At 41.8% G+C, this 20,679-nt stretch overlaps 1 protein-coding gene and 1 long non-coding RNA gene across 15 annotated transcripts in view; one reads left to right on the forward strand and one right to left on the reverse strand.

Annotated features, from left to right (window-relative positions):
• The window catches only part of LOC113022962 (band 4.1-like protein 1), a 95,654-nt gene continuing 74,975 nt past the window's right edge, over positions 1-20,679 (reverse strand). For 6 of the 14 annotated variants that reach the window (XM_026168949.2, XM_026168947.2, XM_026168952.2 and 3 more), the window contains 9 exons: positions 18,540-19,943; positions 16,666-16,716; positions 15,721-16,080; positions 15,165-15,293; positions 7,482-7,541; positions 6,190-6,285; positions 5,580-5,660; positions 5,374-5,490; positions 1-3,684 (listed from right to left, as the gene is read on the reverse strand). In XM_026168949.2, coding sequence (XP_026024734.1) covers positions 3,679-3,684; positions 5,374-5,490; positions 5,580-5,660; positions 6,190-6,285; positions 7,482-7,541; positions 15,165-15,293; positions 15,721-16,080; positions 16,666-16,716; positions 18,540-19,943 — 2,304 coding nt within the window. In that variant the 3' untranslated portion in view covers positions 1-3,678. The remainder of the gene's footprint in view (positions 3,685-5,373; positions 5,491-5,579; positions 5,661-6,189; positions 6,286-7,481; positions 7,542-15,164; positions 15,294-15,720; positions 16,081-16,665; positions 16,717-18,539; positions 19,944-20,679) is intronic. The other 8 variants (XM_080302115.1, XM_026168956.2, XM_080302117.1 and 5 more) reach the window with 3 other exon arrangements.
• Positions 10,114-12,336, forward strand: LOC113022964 (uncharacterized). Its single transcript, XR_013909326.1, has 2 exons — positions 10,114-11,239; positions 11,491-12,336. It is a non-coding gene; the product is annotated as an uncharacterized LOC113022964 (long non-coding RNA).

Here is a 20,679-nt window from a genome sequence, read left to right on the forward strand (position 1 = left end):
TGGTGTTACAAAAGAAGCCCTTTATTTCACAAGCTGAATTGTAAATGTATGGAAATATTCAAGTAACAGAAGGGGAAAAACAAAACAAACATTTCCTCAAGTTCAAAAAGAAATCCCTCTCCCTTCATTACAGAATCAGAGACAGTGTTTGAATCATACTGAGACATTTATTTATGCATGTATGTTTTTTTCCATTTAGACTGAATGCAAATACAGCAAATACACACCACCAAGCACTAGGGGGATGTAGAGCAAAAGGCAGTGGAGACTTGGAGGTGGAGGCTTTACAGCAGAGCAGTTTGATGGTCTTCACAGAGGGAAAAAAACTCACATCCGTGATCCATACTGTGCTGGTTTTCTAAAGTTAATGGGGCCAAAAACGTTCGTCATCTCGTTGAGGACCAACATTTCATATTCAGAGAGACTCCTTTTCTCGCTGCCTTCAAAGTCATATTCTTTACAAGACAGTAATTCGCTTTCGAGACAGCTCCTCTTCACCTTGGGTGGAGAGGAGAGGTCGTTCCTCCATCTGCCTCGTGGTGATTAAGAGCACTTTCAGGCGTGCACTGATAATTGCTCCCGCGGCTCTTAACATAAGGCACCCATTCGTGTGACATTTCTATTGCACCGCTGTCCTTCGGGTTCTACTTACTGCCTCGTCCCTCACATAAAAACACATCTCTGCTCCTGTCAGTTTCTACAAAGTGTACAGGCTAATACACAGAAGTACAGATATTTATATATAAATACAGGTCCTCCATCCTCCAACTCACCACCTCATTACACAGCTTCTCTCCCGATGCCTACAGTTGTTCTTTTCCATCAGTAGTGTGTCCAGACCTACAGCAAAGACAGGCTTTCCCCCCAGCAGGTTACAGTACATGTGCTGCAAATCATTGCAAGCAAGTGCCTTCTCAACAGTCCAGTGTCATATGACCAGGTAAAATAAAACAGAGCAAAACGGAATATACAAATCATCAGTTTTCTCCTGTTTTCCACAGACACCACCAACAGCAGGTCAACAGGTTCAAATCAGGGCAAAGGGAGGATTAGATGAAGAGGGCAACAAAGCCATGGTCACAAGTGTTGGAAAGATTCCTTCGAATGTCATTTTACAACTCCGTGTTGTTGGTTTTGGTTACGCTTTGATACACACGACAGTTCACAGTTTTCTCCCTTTAGAGGACACAGAATAAGAAGAATGTCTGCTTATTGCAAATCTCACAAGCAGTGCGCGTCACTGCTTCAGGTAACAGTAGCACGAAAAGTTAACAGTGACAGCGGGGACACAGGCTAACACGGGTCGGGCTCCGTTAGAGGGATTTGTATGTTTGATAGCTGATGCATAGTATAGTATTAAAGGTCACCCAGAATCGACGGATATACAATATGAGACAACCAGCACGCTGTGTGGGTGGAGGCCACTTAACGCATGACATACTATACGCTTTGTCTGTGATGTGAAAAAGGGAGGAGCCGACCACTCCTATAAATACAAACTCATAAACCACAACTTCAAAAGGTTAACCTGAAAACAAAACAAAAAAATGAGAGAGAAAAAGTACCCTTGTTAATCTTGTGTCTTGAACTCTTCAGGCTGTGTCTGCAAACATGCGCACAATCCAAGAACCAGTCGCTATTTAAAGAGCTGCTATGATCAGTGGTTTTACATAACAAGCTAATCAAAAGAAAAAAACTGACTCTGTAGTTTCCTTAGCATTTTAGCCCCTTTCAGCTCACTGTTTTGGTTCACTCTTACACCTTTTTACAGCATGGTTTACGCTGCTTTTAATAAAACCTTGCGTTGCTACCGTCTAAACATGAGCCTGCAGGTAGGTTAGCAAAGTTAGCATAGTGAAGAATTTTACAGCAAAACAAAATCCCTGAAGAAAAAAAAAAAAAGAAACAAATCATACCAGCACTATAAGAGTGCCGACAGCGATTAAGGAATGGATTTGAATTATTAGCTTGGTAGAAAAAGAGCTACAAATAAATGCTAATTCGTGCTAATCTGGCTGTTTGCTTAAATGCTAACAAGTTCATTATCACAGATGTCTAAACGTGAAACTGGACAGATAAGACTGTCGTCATGTCGCCATATCATAATTATCTTGATAGCAATATTATGTCAATAAGTAAAAAAAGTTTTTGACAATTTAATGATGATAGCAATAATGCTAGTGTTTAAATTTTACCATAGCTGTTAAGTCAGAGTAGTGATTTTTTTGCAAAAAAGAAAGTCAAAGTACAAAGTACAGAGATGACAAAAGTCTAACTATAACTGTACAAATACACAAAAAAGAGCAATTACATGAATATTTATGCTGTTATAATATGTGCATCGCTAACGCTATTAATATTTTTTAAATATCCCAGCTACCGCTTATGCACAGTTATTACGATACTGCTAACGTCGATTTTGTAGTTTGGGCTTGTTAAGCTCTTTAAACGTGGCCAACATTAGTAAATCACAGCTGGTGGCTTTGATGTCAACATTGGCTTTTTGCAGCCCAACTTTACAATCTGGAAAACCAGCTCTAAGTTTGGAGCCAGTTGGTTACAGCTCTGTCGGGGAGAATTTACAGCATGTTCACACATAAAGGCTGAAATGTCCAAAAACACAAGAGTGTCAAACAAACTCTGTTTCCCAATGGAAGTCAGTAAAGCAAGTAAGGAAAAAAGAAGTAAATATATATCACAAATAGAATATTATTTATATTTAAAATTTCCTCTGAAAACCCTAAAACTGTGACCAGCATCTCTTTGTGTTGGTGGTGAGCTGACAGCAAAACAATAACAGTGAAGCTGGACGAGGACAGTGATGCTTGTGTGTTGAAGACTGGGACCAGTTTCAGCTGTCCTCTGAATAGTTAGTACAGTCTGTCCACCATTCATTGGCCTCATGTATTTTACACTTTCTCAACGGTCCTCATTCCCACTTCTCCGGGCTTCCAAAGGCGGACATATTCATGTGTGTATTTTTGTTTTGTTTTCATTCCCCCTGCTATTTTTAATTGAATCATGCAGATTATAATCTTCTGATATTATACATATTTCATAAACAAGCAAACACTGAACATAAATTAGATCCTCTATAGATAAAAATGTAAAAAGCTAATAAGACAGCAGTTGATTATACTGAAGGTGGCATGGCTAGGAGATGGCCAACAAGCAAAAAAGGCTGGCTCTTGCCACTTGGCACCTCCCCATCCCTACCCATGCTACCAGCATTGTCCCCATACTTTCTCCCACCCCTCCTTTTCTCTAATAATAACAGCAGCACGGGGTAGACGTGTGACCCTTAAACACAAACTGTGAGAGGTGACACCTCACTGGTTCAAACGAGCCAAAACATGTTACATTAAATAATATGGAAGAAATGTGAGAAATCTTCCAATCGAAGATTTTTCCTCTTTCCACTAGAGGGTGGAGGGCTGGGATCGGCCGGTACGGGATGGGAAGCCGGGTCAGGTCAGAGGCCAGTCACAGTTGGTACGTCTAAAGGGAAAGGAGTGGAGGTCTACTGCTTCGTGGAACGCAGTCTGTTGTCGTGTTGGTGTGTACACAGTGGGGTAGAAAGTCCTCTTATCGGGTTGGTGGCATACTGCAGGGCGGGGCCGGAGACACACAGCTGGAGGATCCTCTCCTGTCCCCCGTCTCAGGAGCCACCATGTTCAATCAGGACTGCAACCACATGACAACACATACATAAAAAGATGTTTCGTGCTCGTGAGCATGTATAAATCTGTTTTTCTTCTCTTTCTTCTCATTTTTTTGTGCCATGTGTAGTCACTCTACATTAATACACTAATTTTGCATCTTTGTAGGATTCGTCTCTCCTTTTTGTTCATTTAAGATGTCTTTATAATGGTTTTGTATCTTACTACATCCCACAGAGAGCTGAGCCCTTTTTCCACGGAGAACGTTTTACAAACTGACTTTTTTGGTTCCAGAACAGCCGATCAGTGTTACTTCAATCAGCTCTGAGTTCAATCACCCTCAGTCAATGTGAGTAGAGAAAGAACACCATTATCAATGGCGCTACAATACCAAGATTCACCATAGCATTTATTAAGTATTTTTATCCAGTCATGGCAGAAATAATCTATGAGTTTGACAGAAAATAATCTACTTTAGTGTTCCCCAGTATAACCATTTACAACTTCATCTAATATCAGCCTTCACTGATAGATGATGCCTCCTATCTGTATAGCACAGCCATAAATACCAAGAGTTAAATAATAGTATCAAATTTAACAACAAAAAATAAAATAAAAAACAGGACAGGCAATATTTTAGTATAGTTTTCGGAGGATGGGCCATTTTCCATAAGGAATACAGATCATGTTGGGACCGAATAACCCACTATGAAGAGATCCAAACAGACCCAGACAGGATGAACTGGCAAATAACAGTCCAACTGGATGTGGAGCTGATCTGGTTTGAATCTCTAATCCTTATCTGTTTTAGGACTCAGTACTCTGACCTGTTTGCTGAGCCAGAAAAGCTGAGATTCCATCATCTGAGGGTTAACATACTCAGAGGTGATAACAGTGATTCCTGGAAGAGGCTGGAGGTACATTTTCATCTCATTTTAGCTATTTTGCTTTCTTTTTGTATCTATTCTAGTTCCATTTGTTTGATAATGTTCTGCATCTTTTGTAGGCATCGGGTTTATTACTCTTTTCTTCTCAATTAATATTTATTGTATAGTTAGATGTTTTGTATCTGTATGTAATATCTTTCTTTCTGTTGGTTGACATTTTGCATCCCTATGTTACTCATGGTTATTATGCACGTCATTTAGCAGTCAATTTATGTCTTTGTATATCTTTTTGTGCATATTTTTCATTCTCTATAGTAATTTGGAACAGTTTTGCATCATTTTGTTTTCATTTCTCCTTTGTAATGTGTGTGCATCTCTGGCAAGTCTAAACCACTTTGTATCTTCTTGGTCATTTGGTCTGAATCTGTAGTTGCATTATTATGTAGGTACTTGGCATTTCTTTAAGGTCATTTTTCATCCTTCTATAGTCCAGTTACATCTTTACAATAATTTTTTAATATATAGTTATTGTCATTTGGCATCCCTCTGTAATCATCTGTTATCTCCTTTGTAGTTATTTTGTATCTCATTTTGATGTCTAGTTGCTTTATTTCTCTCGGCAGTCATTTCCCAACTGTTTATAATTGTTTTGCATTTCTTTGGATTAGCTTTGCACCTAGGTGGCCCTCTGTACTTGTTCTGTGTTTTGTAATCATTTGGTTAACTTTCCAACAAAAAACCTTGAGTCTAAGCATAGGCTCTGTGCCTGTCAAGTGCTTGAAGTAATCCTTAAAAAGTACAGAGTTCTTGTAACAAGAGATATTTACCTCTGCTTTCTGTTGTAGCTCCTCAGTGGGCGACTCTGTTTCCCTGATAACTACTGCTTTTGTCACCAGCATGTCAGGATGCTGCTGCTTTGCCTCTTGGATTGCCATGGCAAGTGCCTGGGGACATAAAAACCATCAACGCGTGTGTCGTAACCCTCTCATCCGAACATTGCTTTGCGAGGGTTTCTGTGAACAGTGTCTCTCACCTGATGTTGGTCCACATCATCATCTCCTGTGATTATAATCCTCTTCTCGATCCTGGTCTCTGAGTAGCCTCCTTTCACAGTCTGTTGAATAAAGAAAGAATGAAATTTAATGAATCATATAAAATGACACACAAGAAAAAGCAGCAGTGTGTTGTTATTGTAGTCTATTTTATCCATGTCCTCCTTCCAATTTACACAGATCCATTCAGTTTATTTAGTGTGAGACTTTTTTAACTGTTAAGTGATATGAAACTGGTGTCCTGTAAAACTAAATGTGTCTTTATGCACTAAAAGTCTTGATAACGTAGAAACACACTGAATCATGTTGTCTAACAGTAATTCAGTCCTAATAGAGCTGCAGGGAATAATGATTTGTATTATTAGTATTCATGTAAAGCCTATCAGAGTCGATCACCTTATCAAAATATATTGTTAACATATTAATTACAGTTTCCTGTTATTAAGAAGTTAAGAAGTTAGGAAAATAAAATCTATTTGATCTTCCACTCCAATGCATCTATAAGGACGGGTAACGCAGACAAAGATGTGATGGCGCTGACCTAATGCTTCGGCCATCAAACTGTAACCATAGGAACTCATGAAGTGTTACCTTGGTAACTTGTGTCGTGGTTGCTGAGGTAACGTTCTCAGCAGTGATGGTCAGCGGGGACACAACAGACTCTCTCCCCTGGGTGCTGGCTTTTACCTGCAGCACAGTCATTAGAGAGCAGTTATACACAAATAGACGAAGCTAACAGCAAAAACATGCTCGGACACAACGTGTACTGCTCTGCCAGCCTTGGGGGGTCTCGGCCTCCTGGGATCTAAATCAAAGATCTGAAATCTGTTAACTGTTATCAGAGTTTCTGTGCACCACATGCCCTGGTCAACAAAACTCTCTTTATCAGCTGTTGGTAATAATACAAGCCACTGACAATGCTGATGTGTGCAGCAACAATTTGCTTTCTCTGCGTTATAAAAAAAAACTTCACTAACAGCTGATCTTGTAATGATTTCCCATAGAAGTACATTCTTTGTAACTTTGCGCCTAATAAACCAGTGAGTCTCATCATAGTGGACTGTGCATAACAACAAAAATCAGCTCCACTGTCTTGAATGACAGTTGGCAACAGCAGTCCTTGTTCTGCTCTGCAACGCCGCTGCACCTGCTGCAGGTACTCCAGCAATTAGATTTCCAGAGCAGAACTTAAAGTTGCTAGCTGTAGCCACACCGGTAAGAAAGCGCGAGATGGGATGTGTCAGTGGTAACCGATTAGCAACAACTGAACTTTCAAAATAAGAGCCAGAAAATTCGTCACTAGTACACTGATCACATTTTTCACACCAATGAACAAAAAGATTGCACAATATGCTTGCAGGGCTTGTAAAGACAAGGGGACGATGAACACAACTGTTAGTTCTATTAATGTACTCTAATGTTTCGTTTCATCACATCAAGTGAGACATGCTGATTGGTCATACAGCCTTGAGCAGTTGTTTTAGTACTTGGCCACATATTTAAAACATCAAGCAAAACTCTAAGTTTAGCATTTTCAGGACTTTGACTTGGACAGAAATATAATGAGCATCAAGAAAAAACAGCTATCACTGCTGGTAGAATGTAAATGTTGGAATCAACAGACTATATTACAAAGAAACACGTGAAGATATCTGAATGTGGTCCTGCAAACAGCTGCCTCGTGTAACATTATTCATTTCTACAGTCATTCAACAGGATATGAAAGTTCAACGCAAGAAGAGAGGAAATCAGTGGACAAATCGCTAGGGTTTCTCACTGTGGACACACACACACACACACACACACACACACACACACACACACACACACACACACACACACACACACGTACTGTCCCTTTGCTCCTCATCAAAGATACTTACAGGAGAGCCATTTTCTTTGACGGCAGCAGGAGCCTCCTGTGGACTGACGACTCCATAGTTCTGAAAAAGAGGAAATGGCCCTTATTAACAGTCTTTAATGAGCTTTTTAAATACAATCTGTGATTAGTGCAAAGAAGCATTAGTGCATATTTAAAATAGAATAGTGTGGTTTTGTTCTCTGCTAATTGTAGTGGATTTAACATTGCACTTTGAGGAGTTTGATTTTACTTCCTTTTTCATAGAGTTTACATTTCAATTTTTCACATTTACATTTTGAACCACCCCTGTTATAGAGACAACATATATATGATGAAATGAGGCCGTTCATTCTGACACACTACAGCAGGAACATAATGGTCATATTCAAAAACCTGAATTAAGGCTGCTCCTCAGTTAATGACAATGCCAGGGCTGGACCTCCACAACAGACATTTTGGCATGTCAAACAGGACAAGCGGCTATAAACAACATAATGAGCACCGTCGCTGAGCTGCTTCATGGTGTCACTGCTGTTTGGACAATTTATTCTAATTTGTTTCATCTGTTTTTCCTGTCGAGTCAAAAAGACCTGCTGTTAATGCTGCCTTACTGTCTTTATTTATTTATGTCATTAGATACAGTGAAAGCGATCTAAAGCACATCACACGTCTGCTGGTGAAGTTCTGCTGTTTATCTCTGTTTATCTCTACACTGACTCGTTAAAAAGTCTCACTTTAAAGAAAGTGATGAGGACTGATTTACTGCTCCATCAAATCCAAGTCAACAGTGTTTGTGCTGACAGCATCCATTTCATCATGGATATATACAAGGTAATATATAGAAATAAGAACACCAACCTCTGTACACCCCTGTACTCAAACAGTACATATGGATACAGTAAAGGTAATATAAGTACAGCAGTGTGCTCAGAAACAAGTATTGCTTTGGCATTTTAGCAAGAATAACTATTTTGTGCAGGACTTTTGTATAAAAGGTGAAGTTTTTCACTCTTCTATGCAAAATCAGATATTTGAGGGATTTTATTAAATGTATTAAATGTACAACGGTTCAATGGGACTTCAAAGTGAGCTTTTCACGAGCCTTCATTCTTCATTCGAGGGCATCTCTTGGTAGAATTGCTAGTGCGTTCAAGATTATTGTCTCACTGAAAGGTCTCGTTCCTTTTTAAGGTCAGCTCAGGTAAATTACAATGTCTTCCAGCAGACATGAATCAGCTAGCAGCTAAATGCTAGCCGCCCAGTCCTTGATGTCACCAAAGTGACGATATTTTCTATCACCATATTTGGATGGCATGAGAAGCAAGTGGTTAAATAAAAACCGAAATTTGATTCATTTATCCAGCAGATTGTTCAAAAAGAACAGCAAACACATTTTTCCCGGGAACCTCCCAGTCGCGTCGAATAATTCTTTGTGCTGCAGAAAGTGCTAGAAACATTCCTCAGAGATTTACATGCCAGCATCATCCAGTAGCTGCATGTCCTTGACTTCCTGTTCCACCACATCGCGAAGGTGTTCCATGGGATTGAGATCATGTGACTGTGGAGGGCATTTGAGTACAACAGACTCATGATGAAGTCATGTTGGTGTGCATGGTGCACTATCCTGGTGAAATGCAGCCATGCATGGCCAGCAAAAATACTCCGGTAGCCATCACACCACCAGCAGCAACTATACATACAAGGCAGGCTGTATCCATGCTTTCGTGTGGTTTACACTCAATTATGACCCTGCCATGCAAATGTTGCAGACCTGCAGACCAGCAACACTCTTCCAGTTTTTCCAGTGTCCAGTTTTAGTGAGCCTTTAGAAAATGTAGTTTCCTGTTGTTAGCCGGTTAGAGTGGCGCTTGGTGTGATCTTCTTCAAGGTTTGATGTGTTGTGCATTCAGAGACGCACTTCTGCACACCTTGCTTTGAAGGACTTTGTGTAGAGAACTGCCGTTTATTGGATAGTTACTCTCTTTTGGACCTTTCCCGGTAAACCCAAAGGATGGTGGTGCAGGAAAATCTAAGCAGATCAATAGTTTCTGAAATACTCAACAACCATGCCACATTCAGAGTCACTTAAATTACTAGACAGTCAAGATGCTAACCTTGTCAAATTTGTAGTTGCTGCTACGTAATTGGCTGATTATTTTTATTATTATGCATCAGCAAGCAGTGGAAGAGGTGTACCTATTAAAGTGTGAGTGTATATACACCCTGTTTGTAACAGCAGACTCATAAAAAGAGTTTACTCAGAAAACAGTCTCCTCTTTGGTGTAATTTACTGGAATGGAAGTATAACCCACCAGCAGGAATTTTTTTTACGCTTAAATAATTCATTTATATATATTTTAAATCTTTTTATATCCCTAATGAGACTCATGGGCACCCACAATTAACCAATTTCTCTAGATTTTGTCATTATGGCACTTCAGTAGCAGAGAGAACGTCAGATTAGATAAGCTTAGTCACATCATGGTTTAGTAATTGGTACTAAACTGGAATGTGAGATTTACTTTTTGATGGTGTCCTAACTATAGCTTTATATCCAAAGTTTTGCATTTGACTGATTTGTTTATATTCCTTTAAAATTGTTTTTGTGTGTCATTCATTTCCATTATTGTTCTGCTTTAAAGAGGCTGCTGGTGTATTTTCATAACTATACGTGATGAATTGTTTGTGAAAGCAAAATAAATTGTCCTACAGTGTGGGTGCTTTGCAGACAGCTGGAACGGAGCAGCTGCTGAGCCTTTGTGCTTTTGTTTAGAACCCAAGCTCAACAGACAAAGCATGTCTCCCTCTGCTGGCTGTGCAGTGTCACTGCTGAGGATCTGTGTCTGCCCACGAATGACGTCAGTTTGCCTGAGAAGCATACATGCACACTCTGTACTGTGGCTTTCTCTGACATCTTTGAAAATGTAACTCAACGCTGATGTGGCACTTCAAAGGCACCCTCTCTACATCATCGCCTGAGTTCATCCACACTATTAGCTGAATGGCTAAAGAGCCCAGCGATGATTACATTTTAATAAGGCTCCTGTGGGACAGCCAGCCGGCACTCAAATCTCTGCCTCCGGAGATGAATGGGATTCGCACCTGCTTTCATCATCCTCATTAATACACTGTCAATACTTTAATCACTTCATAATGATGCTATTATTCCATCCGTGTCTGGGGAATATGGCCATCATGTCACTGCAGCTCAAAGAAGACGCTTTTTCCTCTAATCAAGCTCTGTACAAATAAGAAATTCTTAATCGCGAGTCACTTTGATGGCGACTGTTGGAACTGATCCTCATTTCCTCTTTCTGCCAGTCCCGTAGCCCTAATTCTTTAGCACTCACCAGTGGCGTCGTTAGGCCTATTTTAGGGGTGCTGAAGCCTCCCTAAAATATTCTTAAGCCCCCCTAAATAATTTGGTGGGTTTTTTTTTTTTTTTTTAACTTATTCGATTTTTTTTTACAGAACTTGCAGACAAATTCAATATAAAGATGCAGGAATATGAGTTTAAAGAAATAATAATATAAACCTGTCGCTATTCACACAAATATGATCATAACTCGGTTGGTCCCTTTCGCTTTACATTGTTAAGGTAGCGTCAGTGCTTCGTTATCCAATCCCTTCCAGTTGTTCACAGGGGACATCCACATGACTGAAAATCCAGTCCTCGTTTTCACTGCTACTTTACACTCCGCTCGTATACACCTGCAGAAACACTAGCGTGCATGTGGCAAACGGCAAGAAATCATGGATATACGCAAGTTTTTCAAGAAAGTAAGTCTTCATCACTGGCTGGTAGTAACAATTAGTTAGCTCCAGCTAACAGCAGAGAGTCCCATGTAAATAATGAACCAGATGCTCCCCATTTTGTAAATAAAAACCTGGCTAGCGCACTAAGTTAAATTGTTAGCATAATGTTAATTTCTGTCACTCGTTTTAGCTCTGAAAAATCCAGCTGAGCTCATTCAGGTATGGTTATCATCAGTGGAAATAATAATAATCACTCCATCCCCATTAACCTGTAGGAGTCAGGGCAGAGGAGCACAGAGAGGCAGAGGGGAGAGACGTCTGCTGGAGAGGTGAGTCAAAGGATGGAGTCATTTGTGATGGAGACAGTCTGATTAGAATTTTATGGGACTCAATATGGATATGAAATATGAAACATTTCAGTCACGGTACAACATATAAGACCTGTTTAACTTGAGCTTTTATTTAGGAGAGTCAAGGTTAGAAAGTGGAGAGAGCAAAGAGAGAGATATGTATATAAGTCAAATTAGCCTGACTCACATATTTTTGAGGGTTCTATTTTAATATTACTTCAATTCAAGTAATTTAGTAATATTTTTCAGGGCTTTAAATTGCAACCATTTTAGTCACATGTGTGCTCAAAATATAATGTTTGTAACTTCAAAATATTTGGGAGCAACAAATTACTGTGGAGCGGGAGCAGAAGTCATGATATTAGCAATTTACATTACAATTCAGTATGTTTTAATGTATCTTGAAGGGTGAGGCAGAAGGAGTGGCTGAGGGAGAAAAAGGTCAACAGGCAAGTTCAAGTCAGAGAGAGCAAGGAGAGACAGAGGAGCTGCAGCAAATAGATCGAGAGGCAGAGGAAGATCAAGTTATTACAGAGAGAGGAGAGCAAACAGGCCAAGAGAGGGAAAATGATGAAGCAGCTGCAGCAACTCATTCTACTACAGGGTTTGATTTAGGTGACAAAGACACAGGGCCCAGACAGGTGAAGCTGAAGAGCTATCCACATGATACTTTTGGTACACAGAAGCGAGCATTTAACCACAGCTGGTTTGAAAAGCACAACTGGTTAGAATATTCAGTCAACCAGAATGCAGCTTTCTGCTTCCCATGTAGAGTGTTTGGCAAAAACATCAAACATGATAGTTTGGTCAGTAACGGTTGCAAGAACTGGAAGAAAGCTTTAGTCATCTTTGGCAAGCATGAGATGGCACAAACACATAAGGACAGTGTTGTTACATGGAAAAGCTACCAGGGAACTAGCAAACAGGGAAACGTTGCACAGATGATAGCAACTGCAAATGTGAGTGAGATAGTCGAAAGAAGAGAGTATCTCAGACGAATTGTTGCAGTCACCTCTATGTTAGGGAGACAGGGACTCCCTTTTCGTGGTCATGATGAAGGTGAAGACAGCCCAAACAGAGGGAATTTTCTTGCGTGCATGGAGCTTTTGAAGGAGTTTGATCCTTTTCTTCAAAAACATAATCCCCCATCAAATGCACAGTATATCTCACCAACATCCCAGAATGACATGATTGACTGTTGTGCCCAGGAAGTTACTAGTGTCATTGTATCTGAAATGACAAAGTCTAAAGTCTATTCCATCATGGTGGATGAGGCAAGGGATAAAAAGGCAGAGCAGTTAGCTGTTTGTGTCAGGTACGTGTCAGAGGGGGCAGTGGAGGAGCGTTTCCTTGCACTTGCAGAGATAAAATCATTTGATGCCCAGTCCATTGCAAATGAGATTCAGCAGCAGATCCAAAACTATGGTCTTGCAGAGCTTAAGTGTGTAGCACAAACATATGATGGTGCAGCCGTTATGAGTGGCTCCACTAGAGGTGTACAAGCACATTTTAGAAGGCTCCATCCTGAGGCTATCTATGTGCATTGTTATGCTCATCAACTCAACCTGGTTTTGTGCAATACTTGCAAGGCTGTCCCAGAGGCTGTGGAGCTTTTCAGCTTGTTGGAGTGTGTGTATTCTTTCTTCAGCACCTCCCTAGTCAATCATCATAAGTTCATGGAGACTCAGGCAAAGCTTGGATTGACAAAAACTGAGCTTGTGCAACTTTCAAACACTCGCTGGGCATGTCAGTTGCGATCAATCAGTGCAGTTCTTGAGACATTGCCTGCCATTTTGGAGTGCCTATCTGCAATTGGATCCCCCATAGCTGTTGGTCTCAGAGCAAAGCTCTACAAGTTCTCAGCAGTCTATGCACTACTGATGTTTCAGTCGATTCTGTCTGTAACCGAAGGACTCCACAAATTCCTGCAGAAAGAGACTTTAGACCTGGCAGAAGCTTTTATCTGCAAACAAGCTGTGTGTGACACACTTAAGGGCATTTGCTACAGAGCTGTATGAGAAAACCAAGGCCCTGTGTAACACCCACAGTATCCCTGAACCAGGTGCCAAGACAAGGCACAAACAGAGGAAAATGGAGGATTTTGTCCTGGAGGCAACTGTGGGTTCACGCACTGAATTGAACAACTCAGACACATTGAAAAGAGAGTTACTTTTCCCTTGTGTGGATCGGATGGTTGGCGAGCTTGATCAAAGATTTTGCAGTGTAGATGCAGGGCTGCTAAAAGGCGTCCAGGCATGCAGTCCTAAATCTGAGAACTTCTTGAGTGAACCACACTTGAATGAACTACAGACTTGACCTGAAAAAAGAGGAGGTTCTGGTGGCCAGAAACTTTCTTACCCGGAAAACAGAGGCTGGATGTCCACCCAAAAATATGTTGTCTGTGTACAACCTCCTTGATTCAGACATGTTTCCCTCTCTGAAGGCAACCATCCAAGTTGCCCTAACAGTGCCTGTCAGCAGCTGCTCGTGCGAATGGTCCTTTAGTGCACTGCGTCGGCTGCACTCCTGGCTGCGTCAAACAATGGGTCAGAAAAGACTTCACAGTCTTGCAGTCATGTCTATTGAAAAAGACACGCTTCAGCATCTGAGTCACAACAGAGTGATTGACCGATTTGCCACTCTTAAAAACAGACGTCATTCTTTGATGCTTCCACCCACCAAGTAACTGGTGATTGCAGCCAGAAAAATGTACTTTTTTATTTTCAGTTTTTTTCTTGTTATTGATGCAGCAAACACATTTCCTCTGTTTTTTTGTTGTACTGTATTATAAAGCAGACTGAAATAAAACAATAGATCTATTGGTGGCCTAGGATGTTTAATCTGTCCAAAAAAGTAGGAAAACAATTTCTCAGTCTTTGTTTTCTGTTTGTGAAATTTTGTGCTCATTCACTACGTTCGTTCATGTCGTGTGCATCTCTTGGGGGCTAAGCCCCCCCTGTCCTTAAAACCTAGTGACACCCCTGGCACTCACCTATAAGTATTTAAAGTACTCATCATATTCAACCCAACATTTCCTAAAGAAGTTAAAAAAAAGTAAATACTTTGTCAATTTGGGAAAACAGATCTTCATCTTGTTGATGAGTTAGAGGAATAGATAGCAAGCCAAGCTCAGTCTAGAGCTTTCAGGCACATCCAAAGCCCAGTATCTAACATGTTGTAAGTTAAAGCTGTGCAAATAAATACGTGTAAAGCCAACAGCACCTTCCATGCTGAGTGGCATGGAGGTTCTTGTAAAAAAAAAAAAAAAACCTAAAATTGTACATTTTAAAGCAAAGATTAATTTTTACACTTTAGAGGTACAGGTCGGTGGATTATGCTGCTTTGTACACAGTCAGGACTAGGGATGGGTATCGAACACCGGTTCTTGTTGAGAACCGGTTCCCACTGTTTCAATTCCTTGGAATTGTTTGTCATTTTTGCAAACGATTCCCTTATCGATTCCAGTCGCCCCGAATGACGTCACCACGTTGCAGAGCGTCATTTACCTGGCAGGAAACATGGCGGCTCAAACGCTCACACGCACACACCTCACACAGACTATAGTGCTGTTGTTTCTACTGCTTTTGCGTTCGGTTTACCTGTGAAGAGACATTAACGACGCTGGCGTGGGCTTCCGATCCATTTGTGTGCGTCTCCGTCTTGCTGTCAGCTCTTTTCAGCTTGTGGGCCACGCTCACCGTGTTGGGGTCTTTCTTTGCCACGGGAGGCTGCATCAAACACAAACAGTACAATACAGTCAAAGAGCAGCAAGCGATTTGCTCACAGCAAGTCGCCTGAAGACTTCAGACCCATTCTTGTAAGCAGCATATTAAACAAAAGAAAGCAACCGAGCGATGTTAACTTATAGGAACAAACTGTGAAATGCATTTTTATTAGTCTGGATGACAACGTGCAAGAGGTGCAATAAATTCAAAGAAACACCAACAAAAATAAAATGGGTGAATTACAATTAATACATAAGAATGAGTAGAACAAAAACTGAACACAATAAGGAATCAACAAAATTTAAGGAACACATCATGGTCCAAAAATAAATAAAAAATACAGCAGGGGGCTACTGAAGTCCAGCCAGGCAGGGTGAAGCCAGTGGGTGATGATGGCGATGAATACGTATAAATGCGTTCATCTGTCTACCTCATGATGCATTCCCTCCTCAGGAAGCCTCTCCTCTATGGGAGACTTGTCCCGGGAGCCCATTAGACGGGCAGAGTAGAACCTGGAGGTCTCCTCAAAGTCCTCCCGGCCCACCTCTGGCTGTCGCTCCCTCTCTCCCAGTTCGGGCACACCCTTAGAAAAGTCCTCGAGGCCCGAGTGGAGGTCAGTGATGACAGTGAAGTCGACCTCGGCCTCCAGGCTGGACGTGGAGCTGACCGTCATGCTGGAACACTTGCGTTCGATGCCCAGGTGGGGTTCCTTCATGCATGCCACGGTGTCTCGTTCCTGCTCCTCCTCCGAGGCTATGCTCGGCTGAGGCCTCCTCTCCCCAAACTCCTTCTGGTGCAGGTACAGACACAGGATCAAAACTCTGGCATCGCACAGCTACAGTGTTTTGAATGGAGATGGCAAGAAATGGGAATCATCGATGTTATAGAAGCAACTTGCTACTCAAGCTAGCCATTATCCATTAGTTTGCAAAGTCCTGTTGAAGACCCTGAGAGGAAAGTTTTTTGCCACTGCATCCTTGACGTTTTGACAGTGAATGTGATGAGGGCTGGACCTAACTCCAAAAAAAACCAACCCGGCTTCAGACATAGTGGTGTGCATATTCCATATAGCTCCAACTACCTAGCTACCTAATAAACTAGCTACAATATGTTTCCTTAAACAGCTAGCTTACTAACATTAGCAATGCAACAGCTAGTCTTCTGCTAATATAAACACACGACTTTTCTTGTATCCAAAGCTCTGACAATCCACTTACAGACTCACTCTTGTTTTGGTAAAAGTAGCAACTTGAACGTCACATACATTGATAACAGGTAGTAAAAGCTGCAGTCAGCTACGAGACATGCATCGAGGGAGGAAAAGAGAAAAATGGACAGAGGATATGAAGGGTGGGTTCAAATACAAATGAATAACCTTGAAGTCAGCAAATGGCTCTTCATATATAGCAGGAGTAGAGACAGGCTCCTGCAGAGGGAAGCAGAGGAAAGAGCAGAGAGAGGATCTCAGGGTTAGCACAAGCTGGAATGGAGTGTGGACTGACTGACACAGCAGTGATTGACTGGGGTCTGAAGATATGAGCCCAGTGGGGTTCTGTGCACAAAATATTGCAGCGTAAACCTAAACTGGGATCCTGAAGGGTCCAAATGTAAATACAAAACACAAACACACTAGTAAGTTTGTGCTATTAACTCAAACCCAAGTTTAGGTGAGAAATTCAGCCAGACCCAATTCAAGCCCGCTGGTTCTGACCAGTCAGATCCAGTCAGGTTCAGAATGGATACCAGCACAAATTTCAAGGACTGCTCTACAGTGACAAAAGCAAACAGCAGTAGAAGTTTAGAGGACAGAAAAGCAACCACGATATCTACAGCCATTTGTTGTAGTTAGCAGAGGCAGGGCAAGAAAATCATGCACTTTGTATAACGAGCAGGTTTCTGGTAGTAAGAGCAGCCACTCATCCACTAACTGAGAAAGTGTTGCAATGGTTCACCGTGAATTTAAACACAAATACAGTCAAATGATGTTGTTACATTTCTGATTAAATTTTTTTTTTTAAAAAGGTGCCGTGATGCATTTCAAAACCTGTCAAAATGACTGGGAGAGTGGGTCCACGTGTTTGGAGGAGCACCTTAATATTTTCCCAGCCCCCCCCCCCCTCTCCCACTTCAATCAGATCTTAATGTGATTGTCACTCGCCAGTGAGGTCTGTTCGCACACTGAGAGCTACGCAACACCTCTCTCCTCATGCCTGTTTAATCCAATATATGCAAGAGCTTGACTCAGATGAAAAGGTGGGGAATGATGAAAGCTGTCATGTCTATTCACTCCAAATTCCTTTCATTCCGGTGCCAAACACGTGCAAGCTCCCAATGATACCAACAGTGAAATGAAAGCAGCAAATCTGACTGTGTCAGGCACTGAGCTGTGGTGTCTGTTTGCTTGCTGCCTGCTGGGCTTTCACAGTTGGAGGAACTGGTGTGTTTAGAACACCGCTGGGCTTTCAATCCAGGTGAGGGTAAATGGAAATAATGCAACGCATGATTTCTGATTTATTACCACCCATGTGACGGATCCAGCGACAGTTTGTAAATTCTGAGTAGTTTTTTTTAAGGGTTATCAGTTTGATGTGGTTCCTCAATCTTTTGCGCACAAACCAATTCTATACTCCATTTATCTCTAATTTTGGAAGATATTAGCTCTCTAACAAAGTAATGGATGACAGTACACCCCCACCCTCTCCTTTCACAAATGAGTGATTTAATTTCTAACGTTCATATGCAATAAATCGCTTATTTTGTATTTCCAGCTTGGAAATGACATGGAGATGAGGATAAATCATCGGAGCGGCGGTAATATGTGAGTCTGCCGCCCTCTGACAGAGAACAATGTGAGCTGGGAGGAAATTTCAGGTTCAGCAGCTGAAAAAGATGAACCAAAACACCGAAACATGACTTTTTTTTTTTGCGTGTGTGTGTGTTTAAACTTTCACAGCCAGTGTTGAGCTGTACAGATTTGCCAGACAGTGTGGTGCATGTCAAAAGGCAATGGGAGGGGGGGATAAACTGGACTGCCTTATGGGAAAATGTCCACACTTTTTGACTGCCACAAGACAGAGCAGAGGTACGGCTCCGCCTGCTCTTCATGCAGGCACGAACAAGGCAAGATGGATGAGTGTTTCAAGTCATTGAAAACGTAGAAAAAAGAATAATGGCGTGCTCATGCTGAAGTCTGTCTGAAGCTCATGCTTTGTTTCCAATGACTGAATAGCAGATGCCAAGAGGAGTTACCGAGTGTCTCTTTTTGGCCGCGTCCAGGCTCGGCTCCCTGCTGGCGTTTCTGCTGTTCCGGAGTATTAGCACGGACTCTCTCGCCTTCTGTGTTTTCACCGGCGGCGCTGGAGGGGCCATTTTGGGAAGCCCCGAAACCTTTGAGCTGAACGACTGGCTCTCCGCGAACACTCTACCACACTGAAAGCTATCGTCTGGATGCTCGATTTTAGCAACGCCCTCCAGATCTGACGCGAACGCTGGATGAAAGTTGGAACCGTCGGTCCAGCTGAGGTCTGAGGATCCCTCCGGAGAGCCAACCGACCACCGGTATTCTCTTCTGATCCCTCGTCTTGGATCGTCCTGTCCCGTATGGTCCCTTTCGTCCTTGGACGTGACGCTCTTCGAACGCTCCGGCTTGAGAGGAACAATCCTGGTTATTTCCGACTGGTAGCTGCTGCCTGACAGTCGGTGGAGAGACGTCCTCTGACCTCTGTCGCCCAAGAAACCCTCAACATCCTCTCCTCCAGAGCTACTGACCTTCCGTTCATGTGTCCTGACCTGTCGTAGTTTAACCTCTGCTAACTCTTTGTTGTCAATGAAGCCTTTCCCTCGCATCTTCAGCACACACTCTCCTTTAGACCCTGAGAATGAGCTATCATGCTCTATTTTTCCAGGTCCATTCACTGAGCCTAAATCGACATCTGCTGTCCCAACAAGGCTCACTTTTTTCTTTACCTGCTCTGCTCCTTGGGTGGAGACCTCCCTGCTTTCTCCAACTAATTTACCCTCTTGTTTGCCGTCTTTATAGACCCTGACCAGCTGATCCTTTTCTAAACCCTGATCATCTTTCATCGTTGCGACTGGGGGCGACTCGCAATGATTTCCTCTCTTCGGTGCTGTTTCTGAGTTGTTGTCTGAGTCCGAGCCCTCGTTTTCGTCTTCGGTGGAATCGCTTCCTCCTTTCCTGTAGACGAGCTCTGTGGGCATTCCCAGGTTTAAGCTCTGGGGTCTCCTCTTTTTCCTCGGTTTAGAAGCCGTGCGCTCCTTCATGTGCCGCAAGCCCGGGGCTGCATCGCTGTTCGCCTCAGGGTCTGAGGCTCGAGCTGGTTTGCTTTGAGATTTGTCTTGAAACGAGTCGGCATTCTCGGATAATTGGATCACAAAACGTCGAGGCTCAGAGCATACATCTGCCTCTCTGGACGATTTTGTTGATGGAAACTCATCAATATGGCTTTTCATTTCTTTTCTGTCATACCCTGCTACCTCCTTATGCATCATCTTGCTAACGTCTATCTCTTTTTCCAGACCCTTTTTCTCCCATGAGGAATCAGGTGTGAGAGATTTGTTCTTTTCTTCAGCCTTCCAGTCATGGTCTTGTTGATAAGGTTCTTGTTTTTCAATCAATACCCACTCCTCAGAGCCCTACATGTTGGTATAGATTAAACACAGTTAGACAAGCACAGCTACTGCAAACAATCAAATCTAGACAAGGACTTCAATCCAAGAAAAGGGCCCAAAATGTACATATTGGAGTTATAGTGAACATTGGTATTACCTATTCAATATGCATTTCTTTAAAACGGTAAACAAATCACCACCCGAGTACCATGGGCAGACCTTTGTGCTGAATCGGGTCAGCCGGTCTTGACATTTATTTAACCCAAAAACAGTCATTGAAATTGCGCTGAGTTTAATTTGATTTAGTCTAAATTTAGTCCAAAATGGATCTCCCATTGGGATCACATGTAACCCTGATAGACTCACATCAGACACTGCAGAAACCTGTTGAAAAGATGTAAAGTAATAACAATAATATTCATTTAAAAAGACAAACTTATCAGATGTTGCTACAAATTGTCTTTCAGGCTGTTGAAAAGCCTCATCTTTTGATATACTCCCACTAAATCTACAAAACATCACATTTATTAGCTGAATAAACGAGTTTAGTCGTTTTTTTTTTTTATGTTTAACAACTAATTCTGGGCCAATTTAGACTTTTTTCAAAGGAGTAAAAAAATGGCTGACTGAGGGACTTTGGAGGAATTTAACATAAACAAGGCCGTTTTTAGAAGTGTGGCAATAATTAAAAATAAAACTTTATGAAACACAAAACTCTAGTGAGTGTAGCATAAAACACCCGCACCATAGCTTGGATACA

This window comes from Astatotilapia calliptera, chromosome 5, assembly GCF_964374335.1.
Source record: "Astatotilapia calliptera chromosome 5, fAstCal68.1, whole genome shotgun sequence".
In the NCBI taxonomy this organism is placed as follows: Eukaryota; Metazoa; Chordata; class Actinopteri; order Cichliformes; family Cichlidae; genus Astatotilapia; species Astatotilapia calliptera.